Source organism: Ambystoma mexicanum, chromosome 2p (assembly GCF_040938575.1).
Source record: "Ambystoma mexicanum isolate Mex_15411 chromosome 2p, UKY_AmexF1_1, whole genome shotgun sequence".
Taxonomy (NCBI): Eukaryota; Metazoa; Chordata; class Amphibia; order Caudata; family Ambystomatidae; genus Ambystoma; species Ambystoma mexicanum.
The window spans coordinates 1069160587-1069181315 of record NC_090923.1 but is presented as its reverse complement, the minus strand read 5'-3'; the positions used below and the strand labels follow the sequence as shown (position 1 = coordinate 1069181315).

The 20729-nt window shown below is 46.9% G+C and overlaps 1 protein-coding gene across 1 annotated transcript in view; it reads left to right on the top strand.

Annotated features, from left to right (window-relative positions):
* ATL3 (atlastin GTPase 3) overlaps window positions 1-20729 on the top strand; it is a 1042039-nt gene that overhangs the window by 665643 nt on the left and 355667 nt on the right. The window contains exon 8 of the mRNA XM_069645000.1: window positions 6975-7113. Within this exon, the coding sequence (XP_069501101.1) occupies window positions 6975-7113 (139 nt within the window). The remainder of the gene's footprint in view (window positions 1-6974; window positions 7114-20729) is intronic.

Genomic DNA, 20729 nt, shown 5'->3' with positions numbered 1-20729 from the left:
TGCAGTTTATGTTCTGTTGGCTGGTTCCTAGGTAGAGGGCGCTCCCGTAGTCGATTTTGGCCATGATTAGAGTTCTGGCCAATGTGACCGTATTTGGGGTTGTCAGAAATGGCCTGCAAGCTGCAATGAGTTTGCAGGTGTATGCTGAAGCCGATCTGACTGCATTGGTTTGTCGGGATAGGGATAGGGTGGCGTCAAGGTAGACGCCTAAAGTTTTGGTGTCTTTCGAGACTTGGATGGTGTTGCCATCAATGATAAATGATTGGTAGGACGGCTCAAGTTTACTAAGACATTGCGTAGTGCCCAAGATGAGGAGCTCAGTCTTGTCATCGTTGAGGCATAATTGGTGTTGTGCCATCCAGGCTTGGATTACCAGGTAGACCTCGTTCAGGGCCTTGGTGTCAGCCAAATAGTCTCCAGTGATAGGAATGAGTATCTGGGTGTCGTCAGCGTAATTCGTATAGGAGACACCCAGATAGTCAAGTACATCAAAGAGTGGTTTTGTAAAGACATTATAGAGTGTTGGCGACACACAAGAGCCCTGGGGGACGCCGCAGAGAATGGGAGAGGGATCTGCAGCTGCAGATTGAGAAAAGACCCGCATAGATCTATTACTCAAGAATGATTTGATCCAGGCCGTAGCAGATGGCGAGAAGTGGGCGGCGGAATGAAATTGTTGGCTGATCTTAATGATCTCATTGGTGTGTGGTTCTGGAATTTCTCAATGATGAAATTAGGACCAATGCATGGTAGGTATAATGGACAAACCATTACATTTGGTTCTCTATGGAATAGGAAACCAGCTGCATTCTGATTGCTGGCGAGATTTGGTCTTGTTGTTGTAAGCGGATGAGGTAGGCAGCTACATTTTGGAGTTGCTGGAGTCTATGGATTTGGGATTTAGGGCGCCCAAGATAGATAATGTTGCAATAACCCAGATGCGATGTGTGATGCTGGAAATGCTTTTTGGAGGAACAGTGCCTCCTTGGCCTTGTCCTACCACTTCTGTGTGTGTTTTCTCTGTTTTCTGACACTGACGTCCAGCATTTGGTGAACAACACCCATGGGATACCCTTATGACACCCATGGGTGGGGGTACATCCTTGTACCCCTTATGTGTGTTTTAGGGAACCTGTGTGTTGCCCACAGAGCAGGGTATGGGCTGGTGGCAACAACATGCTGACTTGGCAGTGGCTTTTACCTTGTTTCTCAAAGTCTTGGGAAGCCCTGCCTCTGTCCCTTTCCTCCTGATTGGCTGTTGGGTGGAAATACCACATATGGCTCTGGGGCTGCCTTCCTGGCAGACTGACTGGAGCCTTCCCAGGGGCTGTGTGTTGTGGGTATAACTTTGGGGTGGGACCTGTATGAATGGAGTCTGAAGAGAACTCACTTTCTGTGTTGCGGGTTTTGGGTGTGGTGTGTGCGACACAGTGCCTGAGAAAGCCCTGACTGAAACTGGAGTGAATGCAGTGTAGTGTGCCGAAAAGCTGGGTGCTTGCCCCAGTCCGCATTCTTTGTTATGGGTGTCTGAGTGAAGTGAATGGCCTGCATGCCAGTGAGCCTGATTGGCTGCCTGCCTGCATGAATGCACTTGTGAATGATTGGCTGCTGAGCCTGGCTCAGCCTGAGTGAATGGAGAGCCAATGTGTATAACAGGGGACCTCTCACTCACCAGTTGGTTCAGAATCAAATCTTGAAACTGATGTTCAGAAGCTGAAGTTGAAACCTGAAGCTGTTCCCTGGAGCCAAGCTGTAGGAAGAAGTCTGCTGCTACATTTTCTTCATGTAATCTGAAAACTCCTGTCTTCCAAGGACTGATCCTAGAGAGGACCTGGATAGGAGACCTCTTCCCGAGCTACGAGGGACTATCGTGCACCTGCTACTCTTCAACAGAAGTACCCTGAAAGTCAGTCCTGTGTGCTTGCCAACCGGAGAAGGGGTCTTCGTGACTCCAGAAGAGGAGTGCTTGGACATCTTGAAGAAATCCAGTTGTGTCTTCCTGGGTCCGGAGGAGTGTTCGTGACTGCTGGAAGCCAGATTGCTGTCTACCGTCCATAGGATGGGGTACTCTGCATAGTGCTGCTTGTCCGGAGCTGTGAAAGTTCCACCTGATGAATCCTTCAAGGGACATCCTGGACACGCCATCTGACCACTTTATCCCGCCGAAGAAGATTCCAACTTGCTGTGTGCAGAGGAAGGTGGGCCGGTGGGTTTCCTGCCACCAAAATCTGTAGATGTCCCGAGGATCCAGCCTTGATGAGGGTCTGTAGTCCAGCCCAGTGGTCGGGTCCAGAGGTCTGAGCTACGACTGCAGCACCGAAGAACCAAATGTTGGTAAACTGCGAAAGCCTGAAACCTGACTCCTACTTCCACCACTGCACCAGTCGCCATCGAAAGGCATCCAGGGTCCCCATGGATCTTATCGTCTCCAGCCAGTCCTTTTCTGAGTCCACAGCAAATTTCACCTTCCTAGGACTTCCACGAGCAGAGAAAGCACTGGCCAAAGGAGGCAGACCACAAAGTACTTGGTTCCTCTTTTTCTCTTGGCCACGGCATCCCAGAAACTCATTGTTGTAAAGGGGGTCCATCCTTCAGGGGACCCGTCGAGTGAAGCCAAGAAACCCTGCCATTTCGCCTGCCAAGCCACCAAAGGTACTGTAACAAGGAAGAGCATCTTCCATCCTCAGGGGTCCCAGAGTCATCTTGGATCCTGTTCTCCTATTGCATCTCGGGTACATTGGGGTGGTAGAACCTACCGAAAGAACGAAGAGCATTATTGAACATTTTTGGTCTGGCCTGTAAAAGACCAGATAAGGTACTCCCTAACTTTTACATTACAAATTGCCCAGGTTTGGGGGGGCAGGGTGGAATCCTCACACAGTATTACTATTTGAGTTTCATGAAAGTATACTGCCTATGTTATTCAATTAACCTGCCTTTCTTCCTTGCTCTATGAAAGTACGCCTTACTTAAGAATTCACATGGCTGTTTAAAACTGTCAGCAGTTAGTGCATTATTACAGAATTTAAGTCTAGTGTGGTACCACAGTGTGTGTACATATTTTCCATTATTTTTAATAGAACTGCCCGAGTACAAAGTGTTATGATTTATATGTATATATGTTACTGAAACAAATTTTATATAAAGAAGCTGTGTTATCACCTGACAGTGTGTTGACATTCCATTGTGGGGGCTTGGGGACTTGCTGTACTTCAGGACCAGACTGTATCACTTTCTGAGTGTTTTAGTCCTGGTTGCTCATCCAAGCTACCATATAGAGAACACTTTGGCTGGGGTGCTCTGTGCCTCTGTCCCAATCAAATCGCTCCCACTCCTCAATCTGTCATCAGGTAGCCTGCCCCTTCCCCCGACCTCTCACCCTCCGATGTTCATCCCTTTTCCCTAGACACTCCAGCGCTTATAACTGTCTATGCCTCAAGAGTGGGGGTGGTGGGGGGGGGAGGCAGAGGGCTATCTTCTTCCCTTGTGGCTGGTGCAAAAAGCTCCAGGAAGGAGAACCTTAAATGTTTTGTTCAATGTACGCGATTGTAGAGCCTTCTCAAAGTGTCAAACTGGTGGTGAGGGAGGGGAGTCTGCTTCCCCCTCCTCTCATACTCTGTTTAGATTCTGGAATTCTTGCACCAGAGATTCTGAATGAGTTTCCTCCATAAGAAAGAAACTAGATGTAAGAGCATTCAGAAGCCCTTGGGTCCCCCTCCCCATAATCAAAGCTCTAGCCTCTGTGATGGTCTCCCCTGCTTGACCCATGGGATGTGTGGGGAAGTGACCATAGGGTCCAGGTACTGCCTCCCAGTATGATACTGGACTTGGGGGGGGGGGGGGGTGTCAGGGGGGTATGGGGATGTTCAAGAACAGAGGGGCCACAGGCAGGGCTTGTCACTTGTGCTTCTGGATCCATTGGCTATTCAAGAGTTCAAGTGCAACATGTAATGATGGACAGTAATGTAAGTGATGGCATTTTTTGATTATTGTGCCCCACCAATAGAAACCATTTCTAATTGAATGCCAAAAGAGCTTTCTGAAAGCCGAGAAGGGGGACTCGCCCCTGGAACGAGCTGTAGAGTCCTGTAGTGTGCTGCACAGTGCTTGCATAGATGAGTGCTCTGAAAACCAAAGTGGGGGACCAGCCTTCTATAGGCTTGGTCTGCACTGTGTGGTACACCCGTGGAAATAAAGTAAGCACACCGGTTTAGAAGAATAATGACCGGCGAATCCCGGGATCGGGAAGTAAATTAAATGCAGGTGCCAGTCCTAGTCAGAGACAAAAAGTTGGTGAGAAACTAATCAAATAGACAGATTGAAGTGGAGAAGAATAAACTGTAATCGGGGGAATACACAGAACCTATTCCAACAGGCTTTGTGAGTAAGGCAGGAGCGAGCAAGTCGACGCATTGAAAACTGGCAGCAGTTAGTCAGGACATTTTGTCTGGGCAAGTTCAGGCTCCTTCGTCATGAGCATTCATTAGGGTGATGGGGAGGTAAAAAAAGAAAAAGCTGGTGCCTCGGGCCAGGAAAATGGTCAGGACCCTAGTAGAAAGTCTCTACATCCTCCACATCAATCTTGTCTATGGGAGTTTCTTTTTACCTTACCATTAAGCTGAAAGTGGAACTTCAGCGATCCTTCAGCACTACCCATTCTGCGGGTCTAACAGGAGAGTGCTGCCAACAAGGAAATCACTGGAAGCAAGAAGACTCAAGGACTAAACTTGATTAAGAAAAAATGTGAGTGACACCGGGGAGAGACAGATGTTTAAAAAAAAAAAAAATTCTTAACAAGAGAATTAAACAAAGTGACTATCGTATTGAGTCTCCTGAACTTGCTTATTAAAGGAACAGGTTCAAATCCTAATCAGAATTGGCCACTGTTCTGACAAGTGTGAAACTGAATACAGGGTACACTTCTCCCAAGAGGTCATTGTTGACCCACATCAGAAGACCTAAATCAAGAATCTTTTTTAAAAAAAGAGCAACGCAAGAAATTATTGCCTTGGCTGTATCCTTTTGGGGTTGCGACCTGCACCTTTGGGTTTTCCAGTACTTTTTCACTACAACTCCCATTAGCCCTTCCATCATAAAGGCAAGGGATCATGGGAAACAGTCTAAAACATCTGGATGGCCACAGGTTTCAGAACCGTGCTTTAGGGAGAAATGATCCAGAAAGTAACATTTTCTTAAATACTTTACATAACTCTTTGCCCAACATTATATTTAAACCTCTAATGAACGTTGCTTCGGAGAACTGGTAACCTTGGGTCAGATGGTGTTCTTTCATTTGCACTTCGTGAAACCTCAGCACAAGTTCTCCAAGATGTCACAAATTCACATTAAATCCCCCTTTCATATCTGGTATCTCCACCTGGATTAATCTCATGCCCCTTAGAGCGTTGGTGTCCGACTCCTTTGAGCCATTGGAATACATCTCCATTGCTGCCCTCTTTTACAAATGCCTCTTCCTGGTGGCAATCGCTTTTGCGAAGAGAATTAGAATTGGGTGCCCTCATCTTCTTCTCCCTATGTGGGTACCAGAAGTTCTGATCCTGTTTCCCATCCCTGCCTCGCTTTCTTCTACCCAGAGGTGGTTTTGGAATGATACCCCCACAAAGCCTTGCTATTTATCCAGGGTAGGGTTGGAGGTAACCAACACCCCCTCTCACCCTTGCTTGTAGGTAAAGTTGTTAACATCCACCTGGACCCACAGCAACAACCTGTTTTGTCAAGGGAGTGCCCTCTGTGTCTCATTTGGTCCTTACCATGCAGGGAAGAAGCCTACCACTGCAACCCTGAGAACGTGGGTCAGGTCAGCCATATTGCTTGCAAACGATGCCTCTGGGGAATTCCCTCTAGGTACAATCTTGGAGCTCTCAATCCGGGTTGATGACTCCTCATTGACAACTGTCAAAGGAGTTTGCTTGAATGACATCTTCGGGGGGTTGGTCACGTGGTCCTCCCCGGACTCGATTACTCCCTATAACCTTTAGGTGGCCCCACCATGCCCGTCCTTTGTGGCCACTTTTCTTTCTTGTGGGCTTAAGACCAGTTCTGCAAATAGTTATGACACTTGTACACTGCAATTATTGTCTGTCTTTTTATGCACTGTATCTGCTATATTGCTTTGAAATACTCCTTGTCCTACAACCATACCTTTCCCCTGCGATGGATATGGCTCGGGTGTACACTGCTTTAATATTATTGGGTATTGCTTGGTCCTAGGTTCTCCCCTACACCCAGCCCAAAAGCATATGGGCTCAAAAGCTTGTCCCTTCAAAGGTTGTTGGTTGTGGGGTTTTTTGTGTGTGTGTTTTTATTGTTTTCAGTTTTCATATGGGGTGTTGGTCACTGAGGCATCGCCTAATAGTGGAAGGATTGGGACAAAAAAGAGTAGTGTTATCACTGAATAGCCAGGTCCTCCTAAAGTCTTGGTGAGTCAGAATCATAACCATGTCTGTGATAAGGAGACCTTCCATTAGAGGGCCTTGTGGTCCACCGTATGCCATGCTCTGGAGCGTGCAGAGGTGAAGTGCACTGGTCAGGTTGATCATTTGCTTCCCTGTCTGATGCTGGCGGTGCCCCATTGACTTGTATGCAATGCTGAGGGCCAGTTTCAGATCCTTTCCCTGAGTGATTGCCTAATTCCACCTTCAGAATAGTGGCTAATTGCATAATGCCTGATGGTGGTAAGAGGGCAGTCAACCTTGTGCATGCATCATTAAATCTTGTTTTGAACTAGTTTCTTCCAAGTTTGAGTTTCTATTGTCCAACATGCACTATTTGGTCCTTCATTGCCACTTATCTGGAGGGAGATTGTCCACCGGGTGAGCAGGTATCCTTCTTTAACTAATCACTCTCATGATATTTAGGAATGAGTTGTGTAGGTCCACATTTCTCTCCTCGGTTTAAAGAGCAGAAGGACAATGTTGTTTTCAAACCCGTGATGATTTGGTTTTGTTTGGCAGGTAAAAGAAAACCAGCATGAGGAGATCCAGAACGTTCGCAAGCACATCCACTCTTGCTTTACACAAGTCAACTGCTTCCTCCTGCCACACCCTGGTCTTAAGGTGGCTACCAGCCCGCACTTTGATGGCAGGCCAAAAGGTGAGTGCACTTTTAAAAGGATTTGTGCTTCTTCCTATTTTAGTATGTGGTCCTTTTTTGTATTTCATCTTTCATTGATTCACATGCTTTATCGACAGACTGGGAGTCCTGGGTAGAATTTTAATACATTAGCCTAATTCTGGACTTTTCTGAGTCAGCCAATGAGGTGGGTAGGCTATGGGCCCTATTACTGTAGACCATGTGCCTATGTTGTATGGTGGTTAGTCCTTGATATCGCTGCCTTTTCCTTCGATGTTTGATGAAGGAAAATGTGCAATTGGTCGACTGTGGTTCATCCAGTCTATGTTGCCATGTAAAACCGTCAATTTGTGAAATTTGGAGAAACTGCCGGTCTCCAAGAAGCTGATTATACAAGCTGGCAAAATCTGCCAAGTATCTTAAAATGCTTTTCCTGTTCCTCTTAAAGAATCAAGAAGTGCCTGAGACAATTGTTTATCATTTTCCTCCACTTTGCAAGATTAAACCACCATAGGATCGTTGTTGTACTGTCAAAACTGGTCTCTGATCCACTACCCCAAGGAATAAGGCGGATCTCAAGTAGGTTTTTTGTGCAACTGCCTTTATTTTGTACAAAATTAATGCCCACTGGACGGGTTCATTAAATGTAAGCTTTTGCAAGCACCTGTTCTGAACGGTTTTCGCAGAGCGCAAACACACAAGTCTGAATCACGGATTAGTCCGCTCACCTGTATCAGTTGCAGCTGAAGACGCTGATGGGAACAACAGGTCAGCAAGGGACGGGTACCGCCCATACAGAACGTGGATGTACATAAAGAAAATAAATGCAGGGCACTCCAGGGTGGCATGAGGGCTCAACTAAGGTTGGTGAACAGAAAATTAGAAAATCCTTGGTAAGGAAGTCCAGGTTATAGTTTGTAGGAGGCAGATTACATATGTCCATAAGAATCCACTGGATCCTCAACTGTTCTGAGAGGAGAGCGGACTCAAGGTAGTTAAATAATCCAATGTATCAAGCAGAAGTTGAGGGACAGGCCAGGTCAACACAGAAGGTATGCCAAAAACAGGGTAATTCAAAGGCAAGTTGGGGGACAGGAAAAGACGGTACACAGAACACTACAGTAAATCACTATTTAAGGAACAGGGCACTTGACTTACCAGCAGTTTGTCGAGCATCGTTCCGTCCAAACGTTGGTCCATTTGTTGTTCTTCCTGAGTCTTTCACGTAGGACATGGCATTTTGCCATGGCATCAGGAAGCGTTTGGGCGTGTAGCGAAGCGTTAAGTATACACTAAGCGTTTCGGAACTTGGAGTCCCCGTCACCATGGCATCCTCCAGTCTTTGCCGTAGTGATCACGGAGGCAGGGTACGAGGCAGTGAGGCTGCCCGTGGTTCCTGACAGCACTGATATATACATGGATTTACAGGGTAGTTCTTAGAACTAATCCTAAATGCTATCTTAAACTTCTAACAGACTTGCATTTACATCAAGCTTTGGCATTGCTGAAATCTTTCCGGAATTCTGCATCTCCTTCTGAGAGATTGTTGCAGTCCCTGGATGACAAACATGCTTTCACTATTATAAGGACAGAAGAAAGGTCATATGTAAAACAAGTTTTGGTAGCTTTTAGTACAGCAAATAAGGGGTAGACTATTCCAATGCAAGACATGGCTAATATCACTCTGTGCCACAAGATGACACATATGCCCTTCAGAAGAAGGGGTTGGCACACAATCTACCAGATGAATCCCAGATTGGCTGCATTAGCAGTCATACGATTACTGCACATTTGTATTGCAACAAATTGAAAGGGGCCATCTTGATAACCAAGTACTATTTTATAGAGATTTAGAAACAAAGCTAGACATTTACTGTGGCCGGGCCTATTTCAACAAGGTGAGCCCATAAGGCTCTCCTTTCCTATTGTAAATTTTATCATTTACTGTTTATCTACTGCAAGCATGCAAATCTAAAAAAATCCATTGCTGGGGAAGAAATAAATTAACTACCTGTGACTGTAGTTCTCCAGTGTTGGTATCTTTCCTGAATTCACCTATGACTAAGGCACCTTCACTTTGTTGTTCACCTGTGGTAGGACACAGGTGAATTCAGAACCTGAAGTGGTCACCGTGGGCCAGCCCATCTCATTGGCTGACAAACAGAAGGCCCTCATTGATAGTGGATAGGCTTCTGTATTAAATGTGTACATTGTTCAAAGATTCTCCATCAGCATCATGCACATAGAATATCTCTACTCATAAGACACCCTTAATTGAAAATATTTATATTTGAAACCTAGCCCATATATAATTAGCCAATCATTACTAGCATTCAAGGATTTATTTTTTAAATAGCCTAGAATGCAGAAAACAAGTTAGGGCCACTGTTTGTATGCCTCGTCTGCACCTTGCTAAGCCACAGCAAACAAAGGAAATTAAAGGTAAGTAATGCTTAGGCTGTACATACAAAACTTAGGTGAGACTAAGGGCGTCACTATGAGTCTTGCAACATCCACGTGGGCTCCCTCCACCTTGACCCAGGCGTTCCTAACCCCCAGATTATCCCGGACGTTCTCTAAAGCAAGTTAACCCCTATTACCATAGTATTTCTAATCTGGACAGGGAAACCTAAAAGCCATGGCTTTTTCTCTGCATCTCCCCCTGGAACTTTCTCTGGTCTGTTGGACTGCACGATATCACTAGGATTTCTCTTCGTCTTCTCTCTCGCTCTTTCTCTCTCTTTCTTTCCCTATCTTTCTTTCTCTCTCTCCACCCTTTGTGATCATCTTTGTCGCCCTCTCTATCTGTATGTCTTGTACCTCTCTCACTCACCCCTCTTGCCATTGCACCATCTGCATCTCTCACCTCCCTCTCACTCCTTCCTATTGTTTGCTCTACCTGCCTTCTTTCCTCCCCAATCCCGTCTCTCTGCTTCCCACTCCCCTTCTTGTCTCCCTCTCTCGTCTCACAGTCCCCTTTCGAATGGATTGTGTCCTCCCACGTATTCCTCATTTATGATCTCTCCAAAATCCAGATTCAGCTGCTTCGGAAAAATGCATTTCGGCAGGTTTTTCTGAGTAAGCTTTTGCTTATTGAACTACAGCGCGTTTCATATATTACTTTGAGTTTGTGAATAATGTGAATAATGTCTTCGTCTTTGGCTCCGACAACCCCAAAGACTGGGTTTAAGAAATGCCAAGACTGCGAGGCTACAACGTCACTGACGGACCCACATCGGGTGTGCTTGTGGTGTTTTCATGTGGAGCGCAAGACCTCGACCTGTCAGTAGTGTCAATCGATGACCGGAAAAGCTCTGAAGGAGCGTAAAGGGAAATTAGCAGTAGGTAGACTCCACAAGAAATCCCCTTCGACTACCCCGTCAAAAAAACATTCCTCCGACGAAGCGAGAGATGACTCTCCTGGAGGAAAGAAAACTAAAAGGTCCACGTCACAGAGTGGCTCTCACCACTCGTCGTCGTCGAGGAAATCGAAGATAAGGCATCATAAATCACCTACTTCGTCTTACTCATCCGACTCTTCTCCAAAGAGGAGTATATCTCGCCCTACTAAGGCCTTTACTCCGGCTGAATGGGAATCATTCAGGCAGGAAATGCTGAACATTTTTGAGCAAGTAGGCCATGCTCCTACCACGCCTTCTGAAGCCGGTAAGGAAAGGGCTCGAGCCAAGTCCTGCATGCCCTCGAGCCCGGGATGAAGGCCAGATTCTCATTGAGAGCCGTCAAGGCCTCGACATGATGAAAAGTCATTGAAGAATCCGTCGAGCAATTGAAGTTCGTCACAGACAAAGTCCATGTCGAAGGCATTGACGTTGTTGACGCCATTGATGTCATCAACGCCATTGGCGCAGTTAACGCCATCAGTGCCATTGACACCCAAAACGTCTTCATCGAAAACATTGACGCAAAAATCAAATTTGGTGATGGCTCCATCGGCATCTGGCTCCAAACCATCAAAGCCTTTACTAGTAATTCAAAAATAATTTATACCATTGCCTAGAAAGGATTTTTTTAGTTATCTCTCGCGTCCATTTATGAAGGCAATGAGCCTTCAGGCGACAATGATCCACCTTTTGGATTACAATATGGCACTACTAATGTTCCTGATAGTTTTATATCGGAAGAATCTCCGTTGCAGGACCTGCGTGAGAATTTACAAACAGCCAGAGGGGTGGACATCTCACCAGAGTTGGATTTTGGTAAACCAGAACCAGATTTTCACTCGATGCATCTTACAGGCCCTCACTTTCGAGCAGGATGACCTCAGATATCCTAGACAAAGGTCCTCAAAGGGATCCAATCCTACCTTTTCATGTCGCACTATAAAAGAGAATAAGTGAAAACTGGGAGGCACTGGAATCGAGTTCGGCAGCCAATAAAAATGTGCCAAAAAAATGGAGGCTGTCAAGTAGTGACCCCAGCTACTTGTCTAAACATCATACCTCAGAAAGCCTGGTGGTGCAAGCAGCAACCGCTACCTCAAGCTTGCTGCCTATCCGACCATTCCACCAGATCAGGATGATAAGCGTATGGACGCTTGGTCAAGGAAAGTATTTTCTGCCAGTGGCAAAATATGTATGAAATCCAAGGTTGTCTCATCACTTTGTCCCTTGGTATCTGTCATTCAGTTGGCCAGGACATGGGCATCACTTTTGGATCCAGTTCCTGGAGGTGGACCAGTGCGTGACGATCACATGAGTGAGGGCTCCCTGGGGAGTAGAAGTGGGACACCCGGAGATGAGATGCGGTATCCCTGATCTTGTTTGCCTGATTCTCCATCATATTACCTGGGAACTTAAAAAAAAAAGCACACACACACACCTTTCCCACTGGGATAAAAGGCAGAGCATGGGAGTACACAGTGACCGAGGCGAAAGGTATGGAGGAGCAAAACTTCCATGGTGGCAGCAGTATCGCAAAGGAGTGGTGGCGGACCTGAATGGGGCAGTGAGAAGCCCTTTACCCCGTTGTATGGTGATCAGCTACCTCAGAATGGTTAGCGCACAGCAAAGCCTAGCGTGAATACTAAGCGAAGCTTTGAAATCTGTGCACGAAATCGGGGCCCTCCTGCATGTCTGCTGGAGGCAGCAAGGAGTTACAGCCGACGGAGTGTCATCCTTGGCTCGAGGAATGAAGCCGCTGATAAAGCATCTTTGTGTAACGAATGAGTTGGAGGGAACTGTGAGATACCTGTGTGCTTTGAAGCGAAGGCTGCGAGCGGCAAGATTTTTGCAACGTGAACAGCTTTTTCAACGCCTCATATGTAGAGATGCGAGCTAAGCGAAAAAGAGGGAGTTGCTGAGCTACAGGAAAAGACTCATGGATTAGCTAGTGCTGAGTGGTCTGGCACCTGGAGTGCCCAGTCGAAGGTCTGACGGGGACATTGAGTGTAAGTGGAAGTGCAGAACTGAATGAACTGAATTCGAAGTGGTCATGCAAAGGTCATAGCAAAACACCCTTGCACAATCGAAAGACTTCAAACGTACGTACAGTTGATCATTAAGGTGAAGAAGCTTGCGCTCCATCGAGGGGATCCTTTACTTGCAAGACATTTGTGAGAAAGTACATGGACTTGAGCCCGGCTGAGGGAAGTCCACGTCAAAAGGAAAAGAGAAAGGTCTGAGCCCGACGGAGGGTAACCTGAAGTATTTGTTGTTTGTAAAGTTAAAGCATGTGAACTGTAGAGCAGAATATTTCCCAGTCGCGAGACTCTTGATTGACACTGAAAGAGAGACTTTGCTCAGGAATACCCTGCCATGCGTAAAGCACTGCTTCCATGTGCCACAAGCTTCGAGTGTACTCCAAGCTCGACTCCTGTTCTGTCTTTTCCTGTGCTGAAACGTGGGGTAGGGGGAGCTACAGTTCAGCAGTCCTGAACTACCGAACCCCTTGGACCTTTTCATTTTGCTATACACTGTTTTTGTTATACACCATCATCCCACACACTTTTGTTATATAGAGTAAGGTTTGGCAATAGATGTTTAGTAATGGCCATCTATGTTTTGACACAACATGACTAGGACAGAGTTTTCTTTATTTTGATGGTTGTAGCTGGCTCCCATCGTTGGTAATTAGGTTTCAAATAGAATAGTTGTTTTCCGAGCCATGCAAAGTTCAATAAAAACCCTTGAACTACATTCCTTGTGTCTGTCATGCCTCTGATACTACGCCTTCCTTACATGTTCCTTACATGTCGCGTCAGGAGTGGGATGTGGGTAAATTGATCAAAACTGAGAACCCATGTTAGTGATTGTCATACCACCGGAAGGGGAAAATAGAATTATTGAAATCTGCACTTTTGATTGCATATCCACCCTTAAGGAAGCCTTATACGCTCAGCTGCAAATTCCAACTGGACAACTGGACTTAACTTTCAAAACTCATGTTCTGTTGGACACTCTATCAATCACCCACTATAACATCCAGCAATGGGATTGAATAGTTCTTAAAATACGACCCTACCACAATTTTATTAGACCTAGTGCCTTGAGTCCATCCTTTCCTGAACCTTTTTTATTTGGGGTTAAACCTGCTCCACTCCACAGACCACCTGGCGGCGACGCTAAGCAACTCGTATCTCCTCCCTCTTCGGAATCGGACTCAGATAATCAGATCACTTCCTCTGAAAAAGTGGAAGTCTAAACTCTATTTTTTCGGAATCTGAGAACACTTCTGGGGGAACTCTTACTCCTCCTGAAGAAATGGCCAACCTTGATGCTCTCATTGCCCAATTGGCCACCCACCAGTTGCAAGTGGAGAAACGTCTCCAGGAAAATCTACCGAAACTGGTTCAATTACAAACCCAACCCTTACTACACAAGGAATATTGCAACCTTATCAGGAGGGAGAGGATTTAGGAGATGTCTTTATTCATTTTGAAAGGTTGGTTGGCCAGGAGGATGGGAGGAACATGTAAAACAATGTTATTTGGGGCCTCTGTTAAAGGGTGAGTTACAGACTACCTATCAACTGCTTAATGTGACTTTAGGAGCCACCTTCAGATCTATAAAAGGACTCCCCAAACGAGTAGGGCAGACTGGCAACTCTTATTGACGGAAGTTGTGAAATGTCAAACTCAACCCTGCTGAAACGCCCCTAGAACTCGGAGAGCAAATTAAAAACAATGGGCCTCATTACAAATCGCCTGGTATGGAAACAACGGTGGCAGTAAACCTGCCGCCAACATTGTTTCCATGCCGGGTGATTACAACTCCTGCAGGCGGGAGGTGATGTTCCCGCCAGGTCTGACCTGGCGGGTTTAACACCGCCCGCCTGCAGGCGGACGAGGAAACACCGGCAGCATTACGACATGCTGCCGGTGTTTCCATGATCCCCATTCCCATTGAGTCCTATAGGACTCAATGGGAATGGGGATTAACTTCATTCCGCCTCCGTGATTCCCGGGAAACCGGGGTTGTAATGCCTCGGTAATACCGGGAATCACGGAGGCGGAATGGTAATGAGTCCAGCGGTAATCAGGTGGTTTTACCGCCTCGGTTACCGCCGGACTCGTAATGAGGCCCAATGTCTCATTATGGGTTAATAACAAAACAATCAATGAACCAATCAAGATGATTGCATTAGAGCAATTGCCAATAACTATGCACACCTGACAGCCCTTTCCCTTCTCCACAGGGATAAAAGGCAGAGCATGAAAGCACACTTGGAGCAAGGCAGACCGTACAACAAGGTAGTTCCAGCACAGCAATTCAAGAGACGGTGAAAGGCGACAAGAACTGAAAGGACGTTCAGGAGGGAAGTGCCCTTGTCCTTATCGACACAGACCTGCAAAGCCCCCAAAAAAGGAATTACAAGGCCGGGAACAAAAGCCAGCATGTGGCGTACCACGTGTCAACGGTGCATGGAACCCTCCTACACGGATAACCAAGTCAGGGAGGAACGCTTGCTACTGTGGTACCACCCTTGTCTCCAGAGACAAGAAAAACCAAGTGGTTCATCACAGCCGGTGAGTCGACGTAATTTGAATCAAGGAAAAAAAGATTTGGTGCGTTACAGAACGGAAACCCAGGGGGAGACCAGGTGCTGAGTGGTCCGGCGCCACGTGGGCGCTCATTCAAAAGACTCTGACCTGTCCCCTTCTTGTTGAAACTAGCGATACCAGAAAGCCCTAGGAGGGCCGACGCATGTGGTCATACAAGAGTGTAACGCTCACCTGGTATCCACGGGGACGTCACTCAGCCTGTTCTGACCTCTTACGACCTCAAACCGTTCCCTGGAGTCTACTCGACTGGAGACTAGGCCTGAAACACAGGATTGGTAGAGTTTAACTCCCTATTGTCACTGTGTGCTTGAATCCCTTCTTCCCAGGGGTCCAACCCTTCCCTTTGATCTACAGCTCACCTTGTTTTCTTGGAAAGTGTGCTCTCCGTCCTGCTTTCAGGGCAGGGGCGCGTTGATTGATGCGGGCTCGTTGCTGCCTAGTTACTTCAATGGCAAGAGTCCGACAGGTAAGTATAACGAGCCTTTTGAACAGTTCTCTAACTTCGTTCCTTTCCTTCCTTATATGATGGCCGGCGTCCGGGGATGGTGACGTGCTGCTGAGATGAGTAGCGCTGAAGGTGAGTGTGAGCGCGATGCGACCCTTTCGTATTTGTATAGAACTGAGTTCTTTTTCTGTGTCTTTTAGGTGCCGCGACGTTTTCAGCATGGATGGCGGTTATGAAGAAGAAATGCGGTGAGTAAGCGCGGTATGTGGCGCCTCCAGATGTTTCCACGCTAACCTGGCATGTCTTTTTCCTCTTGCAGATGGATGAGAATTTTCGGAGACAGAGTTCCCTCAGAGCAGCTGGGATTCAGGTAAGCTTTTGAAGCTCGTATAGTCTTTAAAAATAAGCGAAGATTTGCTGAATGATTACTAATGCCTTTTTTTCCGTTCTTTTCCCTTTTCCTTAGGAAGCGGCGTGCCGGGATGGGAATGACACCGCCAAAGATGCCCGCAGAACAGAAGAAGCGATGAATGATGGGCAGAAACACCGCAAGGAAAGGCTGTTCCTAACGGTGTTCTTCTTCTTGCAGGAGCTGAGCGCAGAAGAAAGATGCAGGCCTTCTGTAGACCGATACGAACACGGCGAGTGTCACGCTGCAGGTGCAGAAAACGCAAAGCATGTTTCTCAGCCTGGGCGTGGCTTAAATAGTCTCTGGGTATCCCAAGTGTCTCTGGGCTGAACCCCACCCAAAAGACTAGACTGCACATGCAGTTCTGGGAACCGAAATATGTGGGGGCATCCATCTTGTCCCCATCAATGCACTACAAGTCCAATCCCCAATGTTATCCTATGGGAGTGAATGAGTCTGGTGCCACAAGCGCCAAGTCTGACTCCAAGTAGGTCTTTGGAGGGATGGAGAGGCCCTTGAGGGCCATGTAGGTGATTGTGGCCTGGCTCCAGCCTGACATCTTGGAGGGCTGGGGACATGAGGGGCAGGAATCATGACAAAGGGTCTAGTAAAACCCTTCGAAAGTATCTGACCCGTAACCCAGAGGAAAGCAAAGGGGGAAAAAATCCTGCGTTGTGTAAAGCAAGACAAACTGTACCAGTGGCACAGGTAAACTCGGCTGACGGATGCCTGCTGAGCGGGTTGAGGTACAATAGTCCTGTTAACATTTTGATGACAAGAGTGTACCCAGCCGAGGGATGTCCGCAATAAAACACTGTTTAAAAAGACATTGAAACCCGTGAATTCTACAAGTGAAAAAGTCTGAGAAAAGGCCGTAGTGAACCCAACAGAGGGAGGATAGCATTCAAAAGGATTTGAGCCCGGAAGAGGGGGATGCCCAGGTGAAGCGTCATCACCCAATGTGCATATAGAAAATAACTTAGTTTTGTTATTTTGATACATCAGGCTCTCGGGGCAAGAGACTTTGTGAAAGAGACTTGACCACCAAGGATCCTGATATCGCTGAGAAGAACAATAGCCTTGTGCTGGAGAATCCCAGTTGTGTGCGGTGCTCAAGAGGCTCGCCTTGTCCCGTGCTAAACACTTTGGGAAAGGATACCACGGCTATAACATCCTGACATATTATTTGTGAACACGTCTTTCTTTTCTTGTGAACATTATCCCACACTCTTTTGTAACATAGCGTAAGGATTGCCAATAGGTTTTTTAGTATAGGCCCATTTATTTGACAAGATGCCACTAGGACTGCCTTATTATTTGAAACAGTTTAAAAAACACCCTTGAATTGTGATCACTTGTCTCCCTTTTTACTGTTGCGTTCCTTAGAAGAACAAAAGCACCAGAATTCCATACACCGCTCCCAAATCCCGATGATAGAGGGGAAGATTTTTCTAGATCAAAAGAATGGAGTCCCAAAGAAAAAGTGGAAATAAGAAGGCTTGATCCGGAGGGTAGGGAAGAGAGTAGAAAGGAGGAAATTAAAGGGTTGAAACTATCGCCACCCATGTTTTTCTTGTAGAGAAACGGGCCATTTGGCCTGACATAGCCCTAAAAATATCAAGGAGGAACCTATGGAAATAGGATGCCTGAAAGGGGATGAGTGGGACAAACCAGAGGAAGATATTGAAACTTTTAGTATATGTTTGTCAATCTCCAGTTGACTTCTCATACGAAAGTGCCCTAGTGAATGGGAGGTCAGTAAGAGCTTTGGTTGACTCAGGTAGCCGACAAACGGCCATAAGACCCAATCTGGTTTCCGCCTTAGACCTAGAAGATGCAGCTGTGGTCAGAGTCACGTATAAACAGGGATTATGAAGTTTATCCCAAAATACCCTTGCATATTAATATTCGAGGGGAATTTAAGATAGTACAATCAGCTATTATCCCGGGACTCCCTGAAGAAGTCATCTTGGGCAGTATTACCTGCTTTTTCCACCCTCCTGAAAAAAGTGCCCAATTCACCTAGAGAATTCCTATCTCAGAAGAATTTGTATAGGGACTACTATTCTCAGGACTCTCTGGTCTCGGAATGGGCAGAATCAAAATAATATGACCCTATTACCCCATCAAGTGCCTATCCTGAAATAGGGAGAACTAACCCTTCCCAGTTTATAGGTTACACCCATGAGACGGACATAAACAGTCTGCCTCATTAACAGCAGAGGAAAGTTATGCGAGAACCCGTAGACATATTTGCCCCTTGTTCCTTTCAGGACTCAACAGTGGCGGGACCTTGAAAGAAACCAGCTATCTCTACCTCGTATAGGGGAAGGGTATTTCAGAAACCCAAGGGTGTCTCACCACTTAGTCCCTTGGAATCTGTCATCCCGGTGGTTAGGTCACGGCCATCGCTTTTGGATACAGTTCGTGGGGATGGACCAGTGCGGGAGGATCACCTGGGTGACGGGTCCCTGGGGAATGTGAGTGGAGAACCCGGAGGTGAGACGCGGTATCCCTGCTCTTGTTTTCCTGATTCCACAGCATATTACCTAGGAACACAGCGAGCGAGGTGAAAGGCCCGGAGGAGCAAAACTTCCATGGTGGCAGCAGTATCGCAAAGGAGTGGTGGCAGACCCGAACTGGGCAGTGAGATGCCCTTTACCCCGTTGTATGGTGATCAACTATCTCCTAATGGTCGGCGAACAGCACAAGTAAAACCTAGAAGGAATACTAAGCCAAGCTTCGTTATCTGTGCACGATTTCGGGGCGCTCCTGCACGTCTGCTGGAGGCAGAGAGGAGCTACAGCCACTAGAGTATCATCCTTCGCTCGAGGAACGAAGCCGCCTATAAAGCAGCTTTGTGTAATCAGTGATATTCGTGTAACCGGGAAAAATTCAATGGCATTGAACAAAAAACAAGCTCCTAATTGTTGGAAGCCCAGTTAAACTTAAGCTATTAGCTCCTCAATATGAGGCCTTTCTGATTGGAGGGGACAGAATTGGGGTGTCTAGCCAGGTTAAAACCCTGGGAATGATTTTTGATTGCCACCTTGATTTCAAGAAACATTTATCTCATGTGACCCTCAACTGTACATACATGCCCCAGCTCCTGTGGCAGATTAGGCCATATTTATCGGAAGACAATAGGGCTTTGTTAGCCTCAGCAAACATCAATTCCAGGCACGACTATTGTAATGGGCTTTTGGTCGGTACAACATGGGCAAATGTCAAGAAATTGCAAGTTGCTCAGAACAGGGCCGTTCGCTGTTGGCGGGTCTCATTATCAGTTTCGAGTTCTGCTGTTCTGTCTTACCTCCGCCCAAGGGTTTTCACCAAACTGATGGTGTTGGTGGTAGCAAGTCTAGGAGAAGGGGGTTGGGGGTTCATGTCTACCCTTACCTAGACGATTGGCTGATCAGGGTGCGTTCTCCCGAACAAGTTCTGGATCATTTCAGCGTCACCTGCCACTCTCTCCACAGACTGAGCTTGAAGTCCCCTATGATACCATCTCAGAAGCTACAATTCATCAGGGCTTTACTGGATACATCCTTAGGAAAGACCTCGCCACCTGAGGTGAGGGCTCACAACATTCTGCAGATGGTCACCAAATTTCAGAGTGCCCAGCGTCTCCTGGCCTTCGACTTCTTGAGGTTGTTCAGCCTCATGGGATCCTGCATTTTCCTGGTTCCAGAGGCTCACCTGAGAATGAGATCCCTCCAATTGGCTCGCAGAACAGTGGTCTCAGTTCTCGGGCAACATAGTAGACCTATTTCAGGTTCCAAACAGTGTCGCACAGGATCTCCTGTGATGGGCTTGCGAGGACAACCTTTTGAAAGGAGAACTTTTTTGGCAACTATGGCAGGAGATAACGGTAGTGACGGACACCTCACTCGCGGGGTGGGGAGCTCACGCCAGAAATCTGACTATCCACGGTCGTTGGTCTCCATCGGAGTCCAAACTACACATCAATCATTTGGAGCTGAGAGAAATCAGACTTGCACTGAAGGCTTTTCTGCCCTCTGTACGGGGAAAGAATGTCCTGATAATGGCAGACAACACAGTGGCCATGTTCAACCTCTACAAGAGAGGAGATATAGGTTTACTTCAACTGTGCCGAGAGGCCTGAGAGAAGAATGCGGTGTCGGATGCCCTGAGCAGGCAGAGCAGTCTCCCACTTGTGGGAACTAGCTCAGGAAGTCCTTCAAGAGATCTTCGCCATGTGGGGAACCCCTCAGGTGGACCTGTTTGCGACCAGTGTCAACCAGAAGTGCGAACTGTACTGCTCCAGGGAATTTCCCCCAGGAGGAGCTCTAGGAGACGCGTTCGTGGTGGACTGGGAGTTTACACTCCTGTATGTGTTTCCTCCAGTCAACTGTCATTCTTCACGTGATCAGGAGGTTAGGAATGTTTGGGAAATCCATGATCCTAATGTCCCCGGATTGGGCCAGGAGGACGTGGTACCCGGACATTCTGGACATGCCCATCTGCCCGCCAATACGTCTTCCACAAAGAAAGAAACTTCTTTCGTGAGACCAGGGTCGGGCTCTCTATCCAGAGGTCAAGACACTCCGCCTTCACGCATGGTTTCTGAGATGCTGAGGTACAAGGAATGGAACCTTCTGGATGACATGATGGAGATTTTGTTTTCTGCCAGAAGGCCAGCAACAAAGCCTTTGAACTGCTGCCGTTGAAACAAATTCTGCAGCTGGTGCAGGGATAAGAATGTGGATCCTTTTCTATGCAAAACACAGGAGGTGTTATCT